This window comes from Thalassophryne amazonica, chromosome 3 (genome assembly GCF_902500255.1).
Source record: "Thalassophryne amazonica chromosome 3, fThaAma1.1, whole genome shotgun sequence".
Classification (NCBI taxonomy): Eukaryota; Metazoa; Chordata; class Actinopteri; order Batrachoidiformes; family Batrachoididae; genus Thalassophryne; species Thalassophryne amazonica.
In genome coordinates this window covers 53,796,307-53,819,711 of record NC_047105.1, presented here as the reverse complement: position 1 = coordinate 53,819,711, position 23,405 = coordinate 53,796,307, and the positions used below count along the sequence as shown (strand labels likewise).

Below are 23,405 nucleotides of genomic sequence, written 5' to 3'. Positions count from 1 at the left end.
CTACCAGGACATATGTCAGGAGGATATAAATGCAGTCCATTTACCATTATTATTGTTGTTATTTGTTGTAGTAGTAGTAGTAGCAGTATGCTCAAAAATGTCTTTAGAATATCTTCAAAAGTGGATCTTTAAGGGATGATGGGGGTTCCCACCGTTCGACTGACTGCCTACATTCATGTCACAGACTGACAGTCTGTGAGCAAGAGCAAAACCCACACGAGATAAACTTATTTATGTGTAACGTGCTATGTTAAGAAGTTTCCATTGCATGTGCCAGCCAAAATAAACACACGTGGTGTATATTTGAAGGAAAGGAGAATGAAATATATATTTCTACAGCTTTCACCACTTGTGCGCTGCCTATTATTTCTGTGTTGGCACTGTGCTCTGAACACTCTGAACGTCACTGTTGATGATGTGTGTATTTAAAAGAGAGGTGCTGTGTATTTAATGCGAATCAGTCTGTTAATGTTCTTTTAAAACATGCATGTGCTGGCTTCACTGCGGTGACCCTGAACTATACGGGGGCAGCCAAAAGACAAACAAGAACTCTATGTGTGCCTGCTCATGTGACGAGGTGAGGGGAAACGTGCACAGATTTAGTGAATCGAGTTTCATTTATCATAAATCAATCAATTGACAATAATAATAAGAAGGTTTCTGCAGTCTCAGGAATATCTATGAAATATTTAGATTTTTTTTTTTACCATATTTCATTCTAAATAGTCTAAATGTCAGGCAAGAGAGGGGCATGGTGCACAAAGTACACAGCTGCAGGAGTGTCAAAGAGTCAACACGTGCAGCATAATCAACATCTCTGCCAAAAGTCAATTCCAAAAGTCCATATATGTAAAAAAGATACACTGACTGCATTTAAAACATATATTCATTCTGAGGGTGTTTTCACATCAGGTGTGATTGCTTTGTATCATGACAGAGTACAATTAGTGCAGCTGATAACTGAAAGAAAAAAAACAAACAAATCTTTCAAATGGTGATGCAAGCCCCAAATTTAGCACAAATATACCTTGGACGTTACCCTTTTGAAAAGGCAGGGTGTCCACTTGAATTTTCAATAGGCAGCCAAGAAGGGGTCAAAATTAAAAGCTCCAATCTTATTGAAACCTATACCATATTATTTGTCTGATCGCAAGGATTCCAAAAAGGTATAGTTTGGACTATCTATGACTCAATGTTGTGGGGTTATGGGGTAAAAACAGCAAGAATGGTGACAAAGGTCAATTTCAGTTTGTACAGGGGTCAAAAGTTAAAAGTTGCTCAAGTTTTTGAAAAAATTTATGCAAATTACTGGTTGAGTTAATATGGTTTTAAAAAAGGACTTATTTGCATCATGTGTCATGCTAAGTTAACACGTTACGGGGTATCATATGTCACGTCTTAGAATCCAATGGATGTTGACATTGTTTAAACTTTACTTTGGAGACCAACCATTCAACACAGTCAAAACTATTCCATTTATTAATCCTATTAGCTCAAACAATAAGTTGCACCACTTTTTTTTTTTTTTTTTACCAAAATTGGAGCAGCTTTAACTTTTGACCCTATACAAACTGAAATTGACCTTTGTCACCATTTTTGCAATTTTTTTTTACCCCAAAACTCCATAACAATCAGTCATAGATAGTCCAAACTATACCTTTACAATCACATGAATAATATGGAATACCTTTCAATATGTTTGAGCATTTTTAGATTTTGACCCCTGTGTAATTCTTCAATTGACCCCTACCTGGATGCCTATTGAAAATTCAAGTGGCTCGTTGTTTTTTTTTTTTTTTAAAGGGTAATGTCTAAGTAGTATTTGTGCTGACTTTGGTGCTTGTATCACCATTTGAAGGATTCCTGTGTAAATATTCTCTTATCTGCTGCACTAAATTGCACCCCTACCCCTCACATTTTCACATTGTGATGTTGTTCTCTGACTGAATGCACTTGTATCATCTTATCTCATCATTATGTGACATTTACTTTGAACTCATAACACACACAGAAACGCTTGACTTATTCCAAAAATATCAAAATTGTTATTTGTAATACACTATCAGCTTGGGTGATTTTTATTATTCTCTTCCTCACTATAAATGTTTCAGACATAGCTGTATATTTTGTTTTTAAAGGCGATAATTTAAGATTGGGAACAATGACTGAATTCATACCTGCTGCTCCTTCCGTGGGCGACCCCTGCCCCTGCGTTGAGGACCAGGAGGTGACTGGGCAGTGCTGGGCTGTAGAGACGGGGTTTTGGTCCCACTGTTACTCATGCCTGTATCTGTCCACCTGCTTCAAAGAGTGTGGGCATCAAAACCTTGAGGAGCGGCCTCAGGGGCTTAAATCTGAGAAGACTCACGTATCAGGAGCTACAAGTTAGAGGGGAAAAAGACATTTGAATTAGTCTACAATGAATGTGTGCAGGAGAATTAACGTAAAACAAAAGAAAACTTTATCTCAATTATTATGAATCAAATGACATTTTTATTTTGTCCAGTTACCACTGTCAAGTTCAAACTGTAAATTATGTGTTGTTAAATTGACAATCAGGAATTAGACGGACGTTTGAAGTGCAAGTGTGGGAACACCGATTTAATCTTTGGCATCAGGTTCATCCGAATGCAGCCGAGGGTCTGTCGAATGCAAGGAAACATGAGAATGGTCTGCAGTGACTAAAAGTAGCACAGATATTCACAACTCAATCTACCATCTAAAATCTGCATCTAAGTTGCCTTCCTCTCTGCTGCTTATTCCTCCAGCTGTTCAGTCTGCCTCGTGTTGGCTGACTGGGCAGTAATCGGAAGATGTGTAGTTGGAAGACAATTCCGAAGCATAAAAACAGATACAACTTAAACAACTACATGTGATACACCAATTACTGCAATATTTGAACTGATTCAGATAGAGAAAATGAGTTTTGTAGTAGTAGAGTTTTATACTCAACAAAAATATAAACGCAACACTTTTGGTTTTGCTCTCATTTTGCAAGAGATGAACTCAAAGATCTAAAACTTTTTCCACATACACAATATCACCATTTCCCTCAAATATTGTTCACAAACCAGTCTAAATCTGTGATAGTGAGCACTTCTCCTTTGCTGAGATAATCCATCCCACCTCACAGGTGTGCCATATCAAGATGCTGATTAGACACCATGATTAGTGCACAGATGTGCCTTAGACTGCCCACAATAAAAGGCCACTCTGAAAGGTGCAGTTTTATCACACAGCACAATGCCACAGATGTCGCAAGATTTGAGGGAGCGTGCAATTGGCATGCTGACAGCAGGAATGTCAACCAGAGCTGTTGCTCGTGTATTGAATGTTCATTTCTCTACCATAAGCCGTCTCCAAAGGCGTTTCAGAGAATTTGGCAGTACATCCAACCAGCCTCACAACTGCAGACCACGTGTAACCACACCAGCCCAGGACCTCCACATCCAGCATGTTCACCTCCAAGATCATCTGAGACCAGCCACTCAGACAGCTGCTGAAACAATCGGTTTGCATAACCAAAGAATTTCTGCACAAAATGTCAGAAACCGTCTCAGGGAAGCTCATCTGCATGCTCGTCGTCCTCATCGGGGTCTCCACCTGACTCCAGTTCGTCGTCGTAAGCGACTTGAGTGGGCAAATGCTCACATTCGCTGGCGTTTGACACGTTGGAGAGGTGTTCTCTTCACGGATGAATCCTGGTTCACACTGTCCAGGGCAGATGGCAGACAGCGTTTGTGGCGTCGTGTGGGTGAGCAGTTTTCTGATGTCAATGTTGTGGATCGAGTGGCCCATGGTGGCGGTGGAGTTATGGTATGGGCAGGCGTCTGTTATGGACGAAGAACACAGGTGCATTTTATTGATGGCATTTTGAATGCACAGAGATACCGTGACGAGATCCTGAGGCCCATTGTTGTGCCATACATCGAAGAACATCACCTCATGTTGCAGCAGGATAATGCACGGCCCCATGTTGCAAGGATCTGTACACAATTCTTGGAAGCTGAAAATGTCCCAGTTCTTGCATGGCTGGCATACTCACCGGACATGTCACCCATTGAGCATGTTTGGGATGCTCTGGACCGGCGTATACGACAGCGTGTACCAGTTCCTGCCAATATCCAGCAACTTCGCACAGCCATTGAAGAGGAGTGGACCAACATTCCACAGGCCACAATTGACAACCTGATCAACTCTATGTTAAGATGTGTTGCACTGCATGAGGCAAATGGTGGTCACACCAGATACTGACTGGTATCCCCCCCCAATAAAACAAAACTGCACCTTTCAGAGTGGCCTTTTATTGTGGACAGTCAAAGGCACACCTGTGCACTAATCATGGTGTCTAATCAGCATCTTGATATGGCACACCTGTGAGGTGGGATGGATTATCTCAGCAAAGGAGAAGTGCTCACTATCACAGATTTAGACTGGTTTGTGAAAAATATTTGAGGGAAATGGTGATATTGTGTATGTGGAAAAAGTTTTAGCTCTTTGAGTTCATCTCATACAAAATGGGAGCAAAACCAAAAGTGTTGCGTTTATATTTTTGTTGAGTGTATATATACACACACGCACACACACACACAGCTTCTGCAAAATTTTCACTGCGCTTTACTTTTTCCACATATTGCATTCCAAAATGGAGCAAATTAATTTTTTCACAACACCCCATAATGACAACATGAAAAAGTGTTTTTTTTGCAAATTTATTAAAAATAAAAACCTAAGAAATCACACATACATAAGTATTCACACCCTAGTTTGTTATATAATAGTTTGCTGATGCACGATTGGCAACAATTACAGAGATGTTCAATCAGATTCAGCTCTGGGCTCTGGCTGGGCCAATCAGACCATGGTCCTCATGGTCTGAGAGTCCTTCAGGTGCCTTTTGGCAAACTCCAGACAGGCTGCCATGTGCCCTTTACTAAAGAGTGGCTTCCATCTGGCCACTCTACCATACAGGCCAAATTGGTGGATTGCTGCAGAGGTCATTGTCCTTCTGGAAGGTTTTCCTCTCTCCACAGACAAACGCTGGAGCTCTGACAGCATGACCATTGGGTTCTTGGTCACCTCCCTGACTAAGGCCCTTCTCCCAGATCACTCAGTTTAGACGGGCGGCCAACTCCAGGAAGAATGCTGGTGGATCCGAACTTCTTCCATTTACAGATGATGGAGGTCACTGTGCTCATTGGGACCTTCAAAGCAGCAGAAACGTTTCTGTATCCTTCCCCAGATTTGTCCCTTGAGACAATCCTGTCTCAGAGGTCTACTGACAATTCCTCTGACTGATGCTTGGTTTGTGCTCTGACATGCACTGTCAACTGTGGGATTGTACGTAGACGGGTGTGTGCCTTTCCAAATCATGTCCAATCAACCCAATTTAACCCAGGTGGACTCCAATTAAGCTGTAGAAACATCTCAAGGATGATCAGTGCAAACAGGATGCACCTGAGCTCAATTTTGAGCTTCATGACAAAGACTGTGAATACTAATTAATTTCATCCATTTTGAAATAATGCTGTAACATGAACAAAACATGGAAAAAAAATGAAGCAGTGTGAATACTTCCCCGATATACACATTTACTTGAAGTCCAGTGTGAAGTTTCCACAGTCAGTGATGACTTGGGGCATCGTGTCATCTGCTGGTATTGGTCCACTGTGTTTTAACAAGTCCAAAGTCAACTCAGCCACCTACCAGGAGATTTTAGAGCACTTCATGCTTCCATCTGCCATCAAGTTTTTTCAGAGATGTCAATTTTCTTTCTCAACGGGACTTGGCACCTGCCCAAGGTGCCAAAATGACCAGTAACTGGTGTGCTGACCATGTATTATTGTGCTTGATTGGCCAGTGAACTCACATCACCTGAATCCCATACAGAATCAATGGAGTATTGTCAAGAGGAAGATGAGAGACAACAGACCAAACAATACAGATGAGCTGAAGACCGCTTTCAAAGCAACCCAGGCTTCTATAACATCTCAGCAGTGTCACAGGCTGAATGCCTCCATGCTGTACCACACTGATGCAGTAATGGGGCAGCGCAGTCTCGTTTGATCCCTTCCGTGATATCGTGGGATTTGACCACTTCCGGGGACAACCTGCCAGTGCGCAACACAAACACAGCATCACTTCACACAGAAAGATGGTGTACTGCTTTGTTTTCAACTGCAATCACCGAAGCAGTCATGAAAAGTACAGTTTTTTCAGATCCCAGTGGAGAAGTGAAGACGAGGCAAATGGGAGAGGTCGTGTCAGTACATTTTAGTGAGATCTAATGTGAATAATGATAATGGGGCTGTCCCCGGAAGTACAATTTTTGCGTTATATGCACTTTCATTTAACCCCTTTATCGCCCACCCTCAAACGAGCCTACGGTGCCCAGTTCTTTCAAAAAGAGTCCCAACCAAGTATTGCGGGCATAGATGAATATACTTTTAAAAGTTTGACATTTTTTGGATTAGAATCCTTTTTTAATATTGATTTTAAGAAATATTCCAATTTTGAGATATGCAATTTTTTTTACATGGACAGAATTTTCAAAATTAAAATACGCTTGAAACGTCTTAATTTATATGTAATGAGTCTATAATATTTTTAGAAAAACCCTCCCTTTCTGAAATACCTTACAAAAAATACTTCACAATACATTCACAATGTTCAAATTTTTGCAACACACACACACACACACACACATATACACTCAACAAAAATATAAACGCAACACTTTTGGTTTTGCTCCCATTTTGTATGAGATGAACTCAAAGATCTAAAACCTTTTCCACATACACAATATCACCATTTCCCTCAAATATTGTTCACAAACCAGTCTAAATCTCTGATAGTGAGCACTTCTCCTTTGCTGAGATAATCCATCCCACCTCACAGGTGTGCCATATCAAGATGCTGATTAGACACCATGATTAGTGCACAGATGTGCCTTAGACTGCCCACAATAAAAGGCCACTCTGAAAGGTGCAGTTTTATCACACAGCACAATGCCACAGATGTCACAAGATTTGAGGGAGCGTGCAATTGGCATGCTGACAGCAGGAATGTCAACCAGAACTGTTGCTCGTGTATTGAATGTTCATTTCTCTACCATAAGCCGTCTCCAAAGGCGTTTCAGAGAATTTGGCAGTACATCCAACCAGCCTCACAACTGCAGACCACATGTAACCACACCAGCCCAGGACCTCCACATCCAGCATTTTCACCTCCAAGATCGTCTGAGACCAGCCACTCGGACAGCTGCTGGAACAATCGGTTTGCATAACCAAAGAATTTCTGCACAAACTGTCAGAAACCGTCTCAGGGAAGCTCATCTGCATGCTCGTCGTCCTCATCGGGGTCTCGACCTGACTCCAGTTTGTCGTCGTAACCGACCTGAGTGGGCAAATGCTCACATTCGCTGGCGTTTGGCACGTTGGAGAGGTGTTCTCTTCACGGATGATGCGAAGGAGATGTGTTGCACTGCATGAGGCAAATGGTGGTCACACCAGATACTGACTGATATCCCCCCCAATAAAACAAAACTGCACCTTTCAGAGTGGCCTTTTATTGTGGACAGTCTAAGGCACATCTGTGCACTAATCATGGTGTCTAATCAGCATCTTGATATGGCACACCTGTGAGGTGGGATGGATTATCTCAGCAAAGGAGAAGTGCTCACTATCACAGATTTAGACTGGTTTGTGAACAATATTTGAGGGAAATGGTGATATTGTGTATGTGGAAAAGGTTTTAGATCTTTGAGTTCATCTCATACAAAATGGGAGCAAAACCAAAAGTGTTGCGTTTATATTTTTGTTGAGTATATATAGATAAGTGTCCAAACTTTTTAGACTGGCATTGTAAATGTGTGTGTGTGTGTATGCATATATATATATATATATATATATATATATATATATATATATATATATATATATATATATATACACACATATATATACACACTTACACACACACAACACACCACATATTTACAGTGCCAGTCAAAGTCTGGACACAATTTCACTTTCAATTGAATGGAAAGTGTGTTCAAACTTGGCAGGAATCTGTACGTACACACACACACACACACACACACACACACACACACACATTATATATATACGGTTTGGCAAAAATGGTGAAAAATGTCAAGTGTTTTCCAGAGTTTTCCAAGATGATGCCAACTAATGTAATTTTATCCACAACTGTGAGATATTCAGTTTACTGCCAAATAGGAGTAAGAAACTGGTAAAATAAATCGAAATATATGCATTTAAGATAACAGATTTTTTTTTTTTTTTTTTTACTTACAATGACTAATCAATTATCGCAATAGTAGATTAACAATAGGTTAACCTTAACGATTCATTTGACAGGACGTCATTCCAGCAGTACCCATAGAGTCCTAGTACCAAAGACATTAATTCTGCATCTTACGGTTAGTCCACGAGTCCCAGAACCATACCTTGAGCCAGGAAACACAGAGACCCTGAAAACCTGGGGCCTCATGTACAAAGACTTGCGTGGATTTCCTATTGAAACATGGCATACAACAAAACCCAGAAGCTGGCGTAACATCAAAAAAATTCAGACATACCCATGGATCCAAGCACGTTCCGTTTGTACATCCCGATCAACCTGGAATTGGTAAGGTTAGTCCTTACTGGCGTAAAGTGCCTTGATTCGACTTTCTTATGATCTGGTACTATATAAATATAAGTGAATAGTATATTGATGTGTATGTCTGTGTGTCGACATGTAGTAGTGAATTTATATTTATGTAAATATGACTGATTAGAATTGTTGGACTTGTACTAGCAGGGGTGGGCGCTAATAAGCTTTGCTTCAGCCCACACCCTTTCGGACTCACTAGTTTTGTCTGTGTTTGTTTGTGGAATTGTTCATTTTTTTCTATTTGAATATTTTGTGTGCCAAATTAAAAAAACTTTGTCAAAAAAAAAAGAAAAAAAAAAAAAAGAATTGAGCATACATGTACGTGCGCCAAGCTCCTCCCTTTCCATGCCCCTATTTAAATATGCAAATACATGTAAATAGTGCCCTAGGAGCTGGGAATCCCCACCCCATCAGATCAGTCAAAATGAACACAGAAAAGAAATTATGCCAAGTGTGAGCTACAGACGACTGGACATGACATGGAGACATGCAGAGATAGTACATTTGGTACCCTTGCAAATAGAATAAACATGAAACGGGAAAAATGTTAGTGGGAGCATGTGTGTGAAGCCACTGTGAGCTCAGAGCAGCGAGCTTGCACACGGATGCTAAAATAAATTAGGTGCAGTGGCTGACAGTGTGTGACATTCACAATTTTACACACACGTTTACTGACAAATACTGAACATAGGGAGACAATCGGGGGCCTGTTAAGAATCTGCAGCTCTAGTGTCACCATCAAGGAAACGAAAACACATTAATAATAACAACAATAACATATTTGAATGTGCGCATGCCCAAATGTGCCCACGCTGGTTTTCATTCAGAATACTTTAAAATAAACTATTTACCCACACAGCCAGTCAGCCTCTAGCCTGTTTCCACCCAAACCCAATGCATTTGCATATCTCATATGATTTGACCACTGATGGAATGAAATTGTTTCCTATTCACAAAAACAAAATCATCATGTGATGGTGCCTTTATAGCAACATGTGTACAGTTAATAGCTCCAATTACATTAGGGAAACCAGCTCTTGCTGCAAATTGTGCTTTAACCCTCTGGGGTCCGAGGGCATTTTTTGGACAGTTCACTTGCCTGGCATAAATGTTTTATTATTGCTGTTAACAGCTCTCTCTGCATCCCACAATCAAGTTTTATGTCTCTTTTTTTCAGGACAACCTGTGCTTTCATAATATATATGCTTTTGTTGTGTTTTGTAAGTGTATTGGGAAGTAAAGTGGGAATAATTTTCCACACACATTTATTCAAAACACACAGCAAACTATAATAAACAACTGTCTGTTTTGACACTTTATTAAGGTAATTTGAGGTTTTGTGTGAAAGACTGTACAACAAAAAGGTTCAAATAATAAACAAATGCACATTTTGAACAATATATACAAAATAGTCTATGCGTTTTGTTTTATTTTTGTCTTCATCTCATAGCAATTTCTGTCTGCTATTACACAAAGGTTACATCATATACTTCTACTTCTACTGTGTTTTGGGGTGTTCTGTGCTGCTCCTAAAGCAGCTTTCATTCACACTTTGGCCCACTTTGGCTCCTTAAGCCCCTTTCACATTGGTGTATTTGTAGAGCTGCTCATTGCAGCGTATCGTCTATGCTGCAATGAGCAGCTCTCCACCCACTTTACGTGGAGTTTTTTTCTCAATACACAGCAGTATGTTGAGGGCTATGCGTGTAGGACGGAAGAAATTAAACATGTTTAATTTTCTTCGGCGTACAGCACAACATGGAGCCTCCACGCGAGTACACTGTCCACTACTGTGAGCCCGCCCACGCTGCAACACCGTACTGTACGCTATTTCACACCTCCTGCCGGGCTCCATTGTTCTTCTGGAGCTATAAATACTGCAAGATCATTGCTTCACTTTATCATACTGGACTCATTATATGAGGACTGTTCACCGTGTCGCAAAGTTGACTGTTGTCGTTTCATAAAAGCGCTCTTTCTCACGCGCGTGCTCTCCCTCACTCACTCACACTCTCTCTCTCTCTGATCAGACCTGTCACTGTGACTTTAAAATAAAAGCGCTCTCTTGCACATGCGCTCTCCCTCACTCTCTCTCTGTGTCTCTCATCCGACCTGTCGGTGTGCTCATCAAACGCCCTGATCGATCAGGTTTGATCAAATCAGCAGACCTGATCAGAGTAACTGGAGGTTTAAAAGTTTAACGAGTCACAGCATTTCGTTCAGAGCAGCCTTTACCACAGCCAGACCCAGCAGCATCTGGACACAATGAAAGTGATCCACCAAGACGAAAAAAAAAAAAATAATTTTTGAGCCACATGACACCTGCAGTACAGAACAGAGCGCAATTCCACAGAGGCAGAAAATAGCACTGAACTGGTTTAATAGCGGCATGGTACACGCGACTGTGTGCCCACATTAAAAAGCGAACACACACAGCTGCAAGTATGAATGAACACTGAAAAAGGCTGAGTATGCGTGTATTTCTGGCGTATTTAAATGAAACAACGCCGCAATGAGCAGCTCTACGAATATGCCAATGTGAAAGGGGCTTTATAGTCTGAGAAGTGGCCCTCCCCCTCACTCCATTGATATGGTAAACAGTACTTTATGCAAGAAAGCAACAGAGTTATCCAGTAACATTCACATGCAAACTAGTGGAGCAATCCTGAGAGTTACACACTCTTTGTTTGAGCACGTGAGATTATCATCAGAGGCTCTCTGTCTGCTTTCACTGATTGCTGTGCGTAATGGCGCAGGGTGCATTGGAGCACCCAGGGGGCTATTCAAACGGGCCAACTAGTAACATATCACTCCTGAAAACGATCTTTGGCTTTTCACGTGAGGTAAATCGGCCCTACGATTGGATTTTGGAAAACCATGTGATGGTGAACTTCTCGTATGAGGAGTACAAAGATGGCCAATGGCTGGCTCGAAAGTCCGCGGAGTTAATTTGTCAGCAGAAAAAGTAAGTTTCTATCTGATATCATTAAAAAGTTATTTATAATTTAGTAAAGCTCGGTCTTAGCCATCGTATAGGACGGCCTCAGCCCCAGAGGGTTAATGTTGGAATGTGATGTACGTGGATGACATTCGGATGATTGTATTCCACACAGCTGGTATGGCTCGAATGATCAGACAGCTCCTGCTGGAATGCCCCTGTTGCTAGGAAGCCCAGCGTGGTTAACATCTGTGTGGGCACAGACAGCCACCTGACTGGCTGCAGTTCTGCGTGCATCTCCAGTAACACTGGCTTTTGTACTTGGGATTGTCTTATGGGCCAATTATCGTAATTTGCAAATAAATCCCCGCGTTCCCGGAATACACGCTCCCATCGGATTGCACCATTTGCAAGGTCCTTTAACAACGCTAACACAACTACTGTTAGTGCCATTTTCCATATCACTTTGTACAAGCTTTTATATCCACCCATATAATTGCAAACACGTGGGTGTGGTAAATGTTCATAAGTGTGTCTCTGATGTGCACATCACTCTGAGGACTTCATGTTTTCACACTATTAAGTGTCCCAGCATCACCTCTACATGTCTGCAGTGGAACAATAGCTGTAGAAATGGGCATATGCCAGCCAGGATTTTTGCATGACGCACTGCACAATTCCACGGTCATTTCACTTTTGATACATCTGAACGTTAGCGTGGAGACGGACGTACACCACATTTTTTGTACACGCACGCTTTGTGCATGAGGCTCCTGGATCTTCATTCCCAAGTTTAATACTTTCACAACAAGCAGATACAGTTGTGATGGCCAAGTCCACGAAGGTATGGATCTTAGTCTTGATGCAGGACATCAAGGACAATGCAGGACAAACCCAAACATGCTAACTCCTCACTCAGCTTCCCATGTGCTGCAATCAAGTCATCCAATGATTCCATAAAGATCACAGCATCATCTGCCAAGTCAAGGGCAGTAACCTCTCCTGGCTTAGTCTGCAAGGGCAAGTTAAGTAATCAGCAGCCGCTTCTACTGATTAATTTAATTGTTTCAATGAATCTTTAAGCATATCAATCACAGTTTTCCACAAACAGTCCAAATACACACTTTGTGGGCTTACTTTATATTGTATGTGATTTTCACAAAAAAAACAAAAAAAAAAACCACAAGACCACCAAATTCTTACACTTTATGAGCAAATTTTCCACAAAAGGTTTTGAATGTCACACAACACACACACACACACACACATACAAAACCATTTGTTAAATAGTTTAGAAACGTGATTGTCTGCAATTCAACAGGGAAGACTATAAATTTAGTAGCTTTTATTTATTTATTTTCCATTCGTCATTTAGTATAAGAAAAATGCAGAATTTCCAAAAGACCAATGTGGGAAAACCGCCCACATCCCAAAGACATTCAACTCCGCAGAATGTGGAAACAAGAAGTTTGGAGATAGTTCTTGTTAAATATTAATCTGTTACCAACACAACTCACGATTAGTGAGTTGTACTAATCGAGTAACACACTAACGGTTCTGATACAGTTCCAACAAAATAAACGAATAAATATCCTACAAACACGGGAGAAAGGAAGCAGGAAGTAAAAGCAATGTGACAAATCCAGGTCGAGTAGAACAGATTTTACCGCACTGATTCCTGATCAACACACAGGATCAACACATAAGGACTCGGTGTACTTTTTGCATACGGGCGGCTATTAAAAAAGAAACGAAAAAAAAAGTGCACGGTGCGGAAGGCGCACACGATCCTGCACAGTTCTTTAGCACCACATGTTAACTACAAAACAACCGCCGAGGCCTTTAAAAGCGCAAAGTCTGTGCACATCCCCACAGCGCGTTAAAAAGAAAATAACATGCATTGCGCAATCGATTTTCAAATGTGCAGGACGGTAATCAATCAACAGGCAGAAAGGAGCGGAAGTAACACCAAACGTGTCCGAGAAGGACACAGAGAGGAAGCACGGACACAGTGGGACTCACCTTTACGCTGCGTTCTTCTCTTTGTCGTCACCTGGAAGTTCACAGCTCCAAAGTATGAAAATGTGGCGCTCGTCTCATTGGCTGCAATGGAAGGCCGATCTCTCTCTCTCTCTCTCTCTCTCTCTCTCTCTCTCTCTCTCTCTCTCTCTCTCTCTCTCTCTCTCTCTCTCTCTCTCTCTAATCGGAAATGTGTGTGATTCCCCTGCAGACGTGCACTCATGAATACCACAGTTGAATGGGGGGGGGGGGGGGGGGGGTAGCAGCGCTGCATACTTTCTCTATTAAAGCATGTTTCAAGAGGGAACAGGGTGGGAGGGTCGAAGCGGCGGACCCCGCCCCAAAAAGAATCCAGACCACCCACTTGATCGGGGAGAGACAGAGAGAGAGAGAGACGGGCACCAGACAGGGCAGAGTCTGGTTTCGGGGTTCCCAAAGTGGGGGCCTGTGGCTGGGAAGGCAACCCCCCCTCCCTCCCCAACCACCACCACCACCACCACAAACCCCCTCTCAGGGCTGAGGAGGTTTGATTCCCTGCAGATCAAACTGCTGTTAAATCCCCACCTACAGTGTGAAGGATACGTTTGTGCAAGTCATAACAAAGGACACAAGTATCAAAGGAGGTTTTGTGAAAACACACAGCAGGCCGGTGTGTGTTTGAGGGTAGTGGGGGGGGGGGGGGGGGAGAAGTCGTCTCCTCTCTGGTTGACTGAATCACTGCGTGCAAACACGCAGACATGAGCAATGTGTTCCCCATACGTTTCACCGAAAGTACAGATTTACACTTAAATCCCCCGATGTAAAGCTTTGAAAAAGTTTCATTACAAACAGAAGAGTCTGTTAGACATGAGCGTTAAAAGCCATCTGTTTCTCCTTTAAAAGCTATTATACAAGGATTATGTCATACACAAATTATATATATATATATATATATATATATATATATATATATATATATATATGTTTTCATAATTATTGTATGGCCTTGCCTTACAATATAAAGCGCCTTGGGGCAACTGTTTGTTGTGATTTGGCGCTATATAAAAAAAAAGTTGATTGATTGATTGATATATATATATATATATATATATATATATATATATATGCACACACAGTGACATGCATATTACACATTACACCAAAAATTCTGCTTTTTCAAAATGCTCACAGAGAAAATACCTCTAACTTATCACATTTGCCTGAAGAAGAACCAGCTTGAAAAGTTGTTTCACTTGGTATCACCTGAATGAATTATGTTGCTTGAACTAAAGTTAGTAAGATAGATCAACTCAAACTTACTAAGTTCAAATAACTTAATTAAGTTACTAAGTTCAAATTACTTAATTACGTTATTTGAACTTAGTAAGTTTGAGTTGATCTACCTTACTAACTTTAGTTCAAGCAACGTAATTCATTCAGGTGATACCAAGTGAAACAACTTTTCAAGTTGGTTCAAATAACTTAATTCATTTAAATGTTACCAGAGCAGGGCCAAGTGGCCAAGTGGTTAATGCGCTTGGTTTCAGTTCAGAAGGTTCTGGGTTCAAATCCCACCCCGCCACATTTCTCCATGTAATGTGGAGTTGCGTCAGGAAGAACCTGCAGATCCACCTTGGATTTGCTGTGGCGACCCCGAGTGCAAATAAGGGAGCAGCCGAAGGGACTTACATTTAGATGTTACCAATTGAAACAATTCATTTAAGCTGATTCAACTATTCTCTTTTTTTAGTGTTGCTCAGTATCCCTTTGCATCCCATTGTGACACATGCAGGGAAAAGTGTTTTTGGATGTTTTTTTTTGTTGTTTTTTTTTTTTACAGCAGTGTCATTTCTCTTTAATAACAGACAGAACTATCATGTCATCAGGGAACATTCATTTATGTTAAGGTTATGGTTATAGTCAGTGTTTCCCCGCGTGTCACATAGTGATGTAAAAGGGTCTACCCCACTTCATACTGACATTCACCTGTTGCATTAATACGTGATGAGCTGGGAGAGAGAATGTGTTGAAATACATGATACAAAATGTGGATCTACGTCTCAGTGCCCTTCCTGATGGAACTTCAGATGTGCAAGGTGAATGGGCTTTTTCTCTGTAATATGATTAAATTCATTCATTTTATATACCTGCTTATTCCAATTAAGGATATAATATAAATTAAATAAATAAAAATATCAAAGCTGAAAAAAATGGAATGCAGCTGCTACTGTTCAGTACAATAAATCAAAATCATCACTATCACAGTTGTCTTTCTTTCAACAAGTCAGAATGAATACATGAAAATTTCCAATTCACATCATTCACAGAAATACAAACGGTGTGGTACCATATGGAATATTTGTCTGGAGAAGGCAGTTCTGAAAAACAGGGCAAGAAGGAGATGAAAATTATTTAAGACTCCCATTACAACACTGAAAGTGTTAAAAGGCTTTTGTGGCTGTGATTGGAGAAAGTATAACTGTTGTACCAGCAGTCATGCAGCTTCGTGATGGAGTGAAACAGAGAAGGACTTTCATACAAAGAAAATTTATGAAATTTCAACTGCAATTTGGAAGAAAGCACATGGGTGATCTGACCCTAGAGTTTAAGGTTTTATCTGGTCTTCTTACAAAGTGCTTCTCTGTTTCACTCCAGTGTGACTGGCTGTGCAACAAATCTTTACAACAGCTAAATGAAACAGAAAGTTCTAAAAGCTCTCTATGTTTTAAATGTATTATCTTCTTTTAAAAAGTTTTTTTTTTAAATTGACAATATTCTTTTGAACATTTGTATGCATGTGTTTAATTTTTTTTATTTTTTGCCTTGAGTTGAAAACTAAAATTTGAACACTCCATGTGCTCTTTACTTAAAAAAAAAAATCAAATACTACATGCATAGAGGAAAAATTAGGATGCTTGTCTTTTGTCCAGTTCAATAGTGCTAAATGTACCTGTTTTTAAATTATGACATTTAATCTGAAATTGTAAAATTCTTTAACATGATCTAAATGGAAAGATGTGTTGCTTCTTTAATATACTACTTTGCCTTGTGACTTTTTAATGTCCAATATATTATTATTATCATCATGCTTTCTTTTAGTTTTTGTTTTGAAAATTGTCATTTAAAAGTTTCACATACAGCCATTTACTTATGAATAAAGGGACTTTTTTAAATGCATGTATACAGAAACATTATGATGCTTAAGACTTTTGCACAGTGCTGTAAATATAGTGGTAATATGTCGTATTTAATATCAAATATCATTCATGCTTTTAAGGGAATCATCACTTTCACAGCCAATTGTCTTTAAGCTCAGCAAGGGACAGATATATAAACATATCCAAATCAGTTTATACACTCTAAAAAATAAATAGTATGCTTAGTTTATCTAGTTATGTCAATTGAGCCCACAAAATGTGGAACCATTACATGCAATTAATGGTAGCAATTTGTTACCACTTGCTTTTTTCATTTTAAGATCTAAGTTTTGTAGAACTGGCTGACAGAATTAGATTAAATAAAACATTTAATTTATTTTGGGGTATATGCTGGAGTTCAGTTAAATTTATTTTTAAGAAATGGAATAGATTATAAAATAATAAAGCAGTTTTTATTTAGTTTTTTTTTTTTTTTTTTTTTACAAAAGAATGGCTCTCTTCCATGCTGTTCTTGCTGTGTATGCCTTGGCTCATTCTGTCAGATCACTTCTTTAGCCTCCATTCAGGTGAAGTTGCACTCAAAATGTGCAAAACTAAAGCAGAGAAGAAATGCAATTTTCAAGAGGTTCATTTGCTCAAACTAATAAATAAAGATGAAAATGTCTGCGCTGGTGCACATGTTAATTGTGGACTGTTACTGGGGTCGCAGCAGGTGAGCGTGCTGACATCAGATCATAATGTAACCATAGATCTGCATCATTTATACACATTGTTCACATGGCATGTGTTGCACATGCCAAAAACAGCATCATTCAGCCAACATTTAATTCAACCGTTGGTTACAATCACATGCACAAAGTCAATGATCAAAGCACATTAACGAGCAGCTACTCATTCATTTTAACTAAAAGGTTTATCGGGTTTCCCAGAAGCTTTAAGCAACGGTTCCTGACAATTGATAGTCATATAAGGATGTGATTAGTCATTTAGGGTAAATATTACTCAACTAAAGTGAACAGAGTGGCACTTAATTCAAAACTGTCAACTTAACATTTCCAGGCTCTTGCAACAGCAGAAAAAATGGTCATCAGTAGTTCAAATGCAACTTTGATTGTTGAGAAGAAAGATACGATAAAATGGACTGCATTTATATACGTAGCACTTTTCCATCTGCATCAGACGCTCAAAGCGCTTTACAATAATGCCTCACATTCACCCCAATGTCTTAAAAGTGTTGGTGTCAAAATGACAGAAAAATAAACAGGATAAGAATTGGGAATAAGACTGGGGAGGGTGAAGACAAGAGAGAGAGAGAGAGAGAGAGAGAGAGAGAGAGAGAGAGAGAGAGAGAGAGAGAGCACAGCAGTCTTCTGCAGGCTGGTGAGTCTGAGATTCTGCTGGACTCTGTTCTTGAGGTTTATTTAAGCTGAATTCCGTGGGCTCATCAGGACCGGGTTACAAAAATCCTCCTATAGAACTAGAAAGAATGTGCAGTGCATACAGTTCTGCATAAGGCACAAAGGCATGTCTAGAGGTGGGGGCAGGCATCAAAAGACAGGCAGAGGAGGGATTTCTTTAGAGGCTGGGGGCAAAAAAGGTATTTTAGAGCTCCATTCAGTACCAGGCAGAGGGGAGGCGTACAGTTTAGCACTAAACCGTGCATTTCCAGGATCTTAAGAACTTAACCCAAGTGTCATAAACCCCTACACATCCCCTGTTACTCTGAATCATCTATAGCCATTCCTCTCATCAGGATGCAGCTAGTAACAGTATTCTTTATAGGGGTGTAACGATACACCTCCCTCACAGCTCTGTACAATTCACAGTCTCAAGGTCATAGTACAGTACAAATCACAGTACATTCCTCATACAAGAATAGAACACAAGAATTGCAAAATAATAATAATAAAATGAGCCAATTGCCATTATAGTTTGAGAATAAAAATAAACACCAACCCTTCTAACAAGTCAAGAAGAAGTGGGAAGAAAAGCCTTTGCAGGGACAGTATCCAAAAAGAACAAACGACAAAGACATAGACCAAGTCCAAACCCACAAATGGCTAAGAACAGCTGGCCTTAAGTCAGAAGCAGAAGGATTCATTATTGCTGTCCAACATCAATGCATCAAGACAAAGTACTACTGAAATAAGATTCCGAAAGATGGCGCCAACCCAGTGTACAGAATTTGCAATCCGCATCAAGAGACCACCTTGTCTCAGGATGCCAGAAACTTGCCAAAACAGTGTACAGTGCATCCAGAAAGTATTCACAGTGCTGCAATTTTTCCACATTATGTTACAGCCTTATTTCAAAATAGACAGAGAGGAGTTTTCCTCAAAATCATCCACACAATACCCCATAATGACAATGTGAAAAAGTTCTTTTGTGATTTTTGCAAAAAAAAAAAAAAAAAAAAAAAAAAAAAAAATATATATATATATATATATATATATATATATATATATATATATATATATATATATATATATATATATATATATATATATATATATATTATGACCTGTTCAAAATGTCAAATGTTACAAAATCTTTTGGGCCACATGTTCTTGTTCCACTAATAAAATAAAAGATCTGTGCCAAATTTTTATTGTAATCGGACATTGTTTCGGGTTCCCCACAAAGCAACAATTTTCACCAAACAAGCAATGTAGTAATCCAGTAATTCCAGTAATGTTCTCCTCTGGGTGACCAATCAAACACCACTTTTTGCGATTAGAAACCATCACATGTACCTGTAAAAGAAAATAATGGCATCCTGTTAAGGTGACGTCGCCTTGCCAGTGGAGGGAGAGGAAAATTTGTCACTCTGGGGGACCTCTAAATCTTATCTGATTGAATTCAAACTTGGTCTGCACCTATAAAACCCCAAGTGGAACAAAAACATGTGGCCCAATTGGAGTCCACCTGGAGTGAATTCAGTTGACTGGACGATTTGGAAAAGCACACACCTGTCTACATATATGGTCTCATTGACGTCAGAGCACAAAGCAAGCAGGAAGTCAATGAGATTGTCTGTACACATCCGAGACAGGACTGTCTTCTTGAGGCACAAATCTGGGGAAGGGTACAGAAACATTTCTGGTGCTTTGAAGAACCCAAAATGAGTACAGTGGCCTCCATTATTCATAAATGGAAGAATTTCGGATCACCAGGACTCTTCCTAGAGCTGGCCGCCCATCTAAACCTGAGTGATCAGGGGAGAAGGATCTTAGTCAGGGAGGTGACCAAGAACCTGTCAGAGCTCCAGCATTCTTCTGTGGAGAGAGAAGAACCTTCCAGAAATACCACCATGTCTGTAGCAATCCACCAATCAGGCCTGTATGGTAGAGCGGCCAGACGGAAGCCACTCCTTAGTAAAAGTCGCATGGCAGCCCGCCTGGAGTTTGCCAAAAGGCACCTGAAGGACTGTCAGAACATGAGAAACAAAATTCTCTGGTCTGATGAGACAAAGATTGAACTCTTTGGCGTGAAACCAGGCATCGTGTTTGGAGGAATCCAGGCACCATCCCTACAGTGAAGCATGTATGTTTTCAGCAGCAGGAACTGGGAGACTACTCAGGATTGAGGGAAAGATTAATGCAACAATGTACAGAGACATCCTGGATGAAAACCTGCTCCGGAGCACATTCGACCTCAGACTCGGGCAACAGTTCATCTTTCAGCAGGACAGTGACCCTCAGCACACAGCAAAGATATCAAAGGAGTGGCTTCAGGACAACTCTGAATGTCCTTGAGTGGCCCAGCCAGAGCCCAGACCTGAATCTGATTGAACATCTCTGGAGAGATCTGAAAACGGCTGTGCACTGACGCTCCCCATCCAACCTGATGGAGCTTGAGAGGTGCTGCAAAGAGGAATGAACAAAACTGCCCAAAGATGTACAGTTGGTGCTTCAAGCTTGTGGCACCATATTCAAGAAGACTTGAGGCTGTAATTGCTGCCAAAGGTGCATCAACAAAGTATTGAGCAAAGGGTGTGAATGAATACATATGTACATGTGATTTCTTAGGGTTTTTTATTTTAAAAAATTTGCAACAATTAAAAAAAAAAATACGTTTGCATGTTGTCATTATGGGGTGTTGCGACTAGAATTCTGAGGGGAAAAAATGAATTTGCTCCATTTACGAATAAGGCTGCAACATAACAAAATGTGGAAAAGTGAAGCGCTGTGAATACCTTCTGCATGAACCGTATATGTAAAGGCACAACAAGGCAGCAGCACACCGCCACTGGACAAACAGCAAGCACTATGACATCAAAGAGCAAGAGAAATATTTTGAACACGAGCCCACAACAGTTACCGAAAACGAAGCAGCTACTAGCACAAGTCAATCCAAACTGACAAGGAGATCAAGGTGAACAGGCCAGATTTAGTAATGGCAGACAAGAAGGACAGAACCTGTCTGATCATTGATGTGTGTGTGTCCCCACAGAAAGATACACCTCTTTGAAACCAACATAAAAATTCTCCAAGTATAGAGAAATAGAAATAGAAATAGAGAGAATATGGGGCATGAAAAGTACTGAGTACATTAAAGATTTGAAGAAATACCAACTACTTTTTTAAGTTAAAGGAATATTCTTTAAGTATGCCACAAAAATAGTTGGCATTTAAAAATAGTCGGTCAGTTTAAACATTTTTGAAAGGTGAAATTACAACCCCTGGCAAAAATTATGGAATCACCGGCCTCGGAGGATGTTCATTCAGTTGTTTTAATTTTGTAGAAAAAAAGCAGATCACAGACATGACACAAAACTAAAGTCATTTCAAATGGCAACTTTCTGGCTTTAAGAAACACTATAAGAAATAAGGAAAAAAAATGTGGCAGTCAGTAACGGTTACTTTTTTAGACCAAGCAGAGGGAAAAAAATATGGAATCACTCAATTCTGAGGAAAAAATTATGGAATCATGAAAAACAAAAGAACGCTGCAACACATCACTAGTATTTTGTTGCACCACCTCTGGCTTTTATAACAGCTTGCAGTCTCTGAGGCATGGACTTAATGAGTGACAAACAGTACTCTTCATCAATCTGGCTCCAACTTTCTCTGATTGCTGTTGCCAGATCAGCTTTGCAGGTTGGAGCCTTGTCATGGACCATTTTCTTCAACTTCCACCAAAGATTTTCAATTGGATTAAGATCCGGACTATTTGCAGGCCATGACATTGACCCTATGTGTCTTTTTGCAAGGAATGTTTTCACAGTTTTTGCTCTATGGCAAGATGCATTATCATCTTGAAAAATGATTTCATCATCCCCAAACATCCTTTCAATTGATGGGATAAGAAAAGTGTCCAAAATAACGTAAACTTGTGCATTTATTGATGATGTAATGACAGCCATCTCCCCAGTGCCTTTACCTGACATGCAGCCCCATATCATCAATGACTGTGGAAATGTACATGTTCTCTTCAGGCAGTCATCTTTATAAATCTCATTGGAACGGCACCAAACAAAAGTTCCAGCATCATCACCTTGCCCAATGCAGATTTGAGATTCATCACTGAATATGACTTTCATCCAGTCATCCACAGTCCACAATTGCTTTTCCTTAACCCATTGTAACCTTGTTTTGTTTCTGTTTTGGTGTTAATGATGGCTTTCGTTTAGCTTTTCTGTATGTATATCCCATTTCCTTTAAGCAGTTTCTTACAGTTCGGTCACAGACGTTGACTCCAGTTTCCTCCCATTCGTTCCTCATTTGTTTTGTTGTGCATTTTCAATTTTTGAGACATATTGCTTTAAGTTTTCTGTCTTGACACTTTGATGTCTTCCTTGGTCTACCAGTATGTTTGCCTTTAACAACCTTCCCATGTTGTTTGTATTTGGTCCAGAGTTTAGACACAGCTGACTGTGAACAACCAACATCTTTTGTAACATTGCGTGATGATTTACCCTCTTTTAAGAGTTTGATAATCCTCTCCTTTGTTTCAATTGACATCTCTCGTGTTGGAGCCATGATTCATGTCAGTCCACTTGGTGCAACAGCTCTCCAAGGTGTGATCACTCCTTTTTAGATGCAGACTAACGAGCAGATCTGATTTGATGCAGGTGTTAGTTTTGGGGATGAAAATTTACAGGGTGATTCCATAATTTATTCCTCAGAATTGAGTAAGTCCATATTTTTTTCCCTCTGCTTGGTCTAAAAAAGTAACCGTTACTGACTGCCACAATTATTTTCCTGATTTCTTATAGTGTTTCTTAAAGCCAGAAAGTTGCCATTTGAAATGACTTTAGTTTTGTGTCATGTCTGTGATCTGCTTTTTTTCTACAAAATTAAACAACTGAATGGACATCCTCCGAGGCCGGTGATTCCATAATTATTGCCAGGGGTTGTATTATGTTTTAAAGTGCATCCTGAACATTGTGGCTGAAGTTTTTACTTTGCATTTTGTGTAATCACAGTTTAAAAAAAAATCTGAACATGAAAACATAATTTATAGTCAGTGTTGCAGAACTCAATTTATTTATTTGTTTTTAAAAATAGTACATAGCCCATGGTTCGGTACAAGTAAAACACTGCATTTTTTTATATTTGTTTCTGCACCAGCAGTTCTTTATTCTTTATTTTTCTCCTCCTAATTTCCATCATGCTCGTGCTGATAAAATA

The 23,405-nt window shown here is 39.9% G+C and overlaps 1 protein-coding gene across 1 annotated transcript in view; it reads right to left on the bottom strand.

Moving 5' to 3' along the window:
- LOC117506728 (high mobility group protein HMGI-C-like) overlaps nucleotides 1–13,773 on the bottom strand; it is a 57,160-nt gene extending 43,387 nt beyond the window's left edge. The window contains exons 1-2 of the mRNA XM_034166300.1: nucleotides 13,640–13,773; nucleotides 2,178–2,378 (exon numbers count right to left, since the gene is read on the bottom strand). Of these exons, the coding sequence (XP_034022191.1) occupies nucleotides 2,178–2,282 (105 nt within the window). The 5' untranslated portion in view covers nucleotides 2,283–2,378; nucleotides 13,640–13,773. The remainder of the gene's footprint in view (nucleotides 1–2,177; nucleotides 2,379–13,639) is intronic.
- Between the last annotated feature and the right edge of the window lie 9,632 nt (nucleotides 13,774–23,405).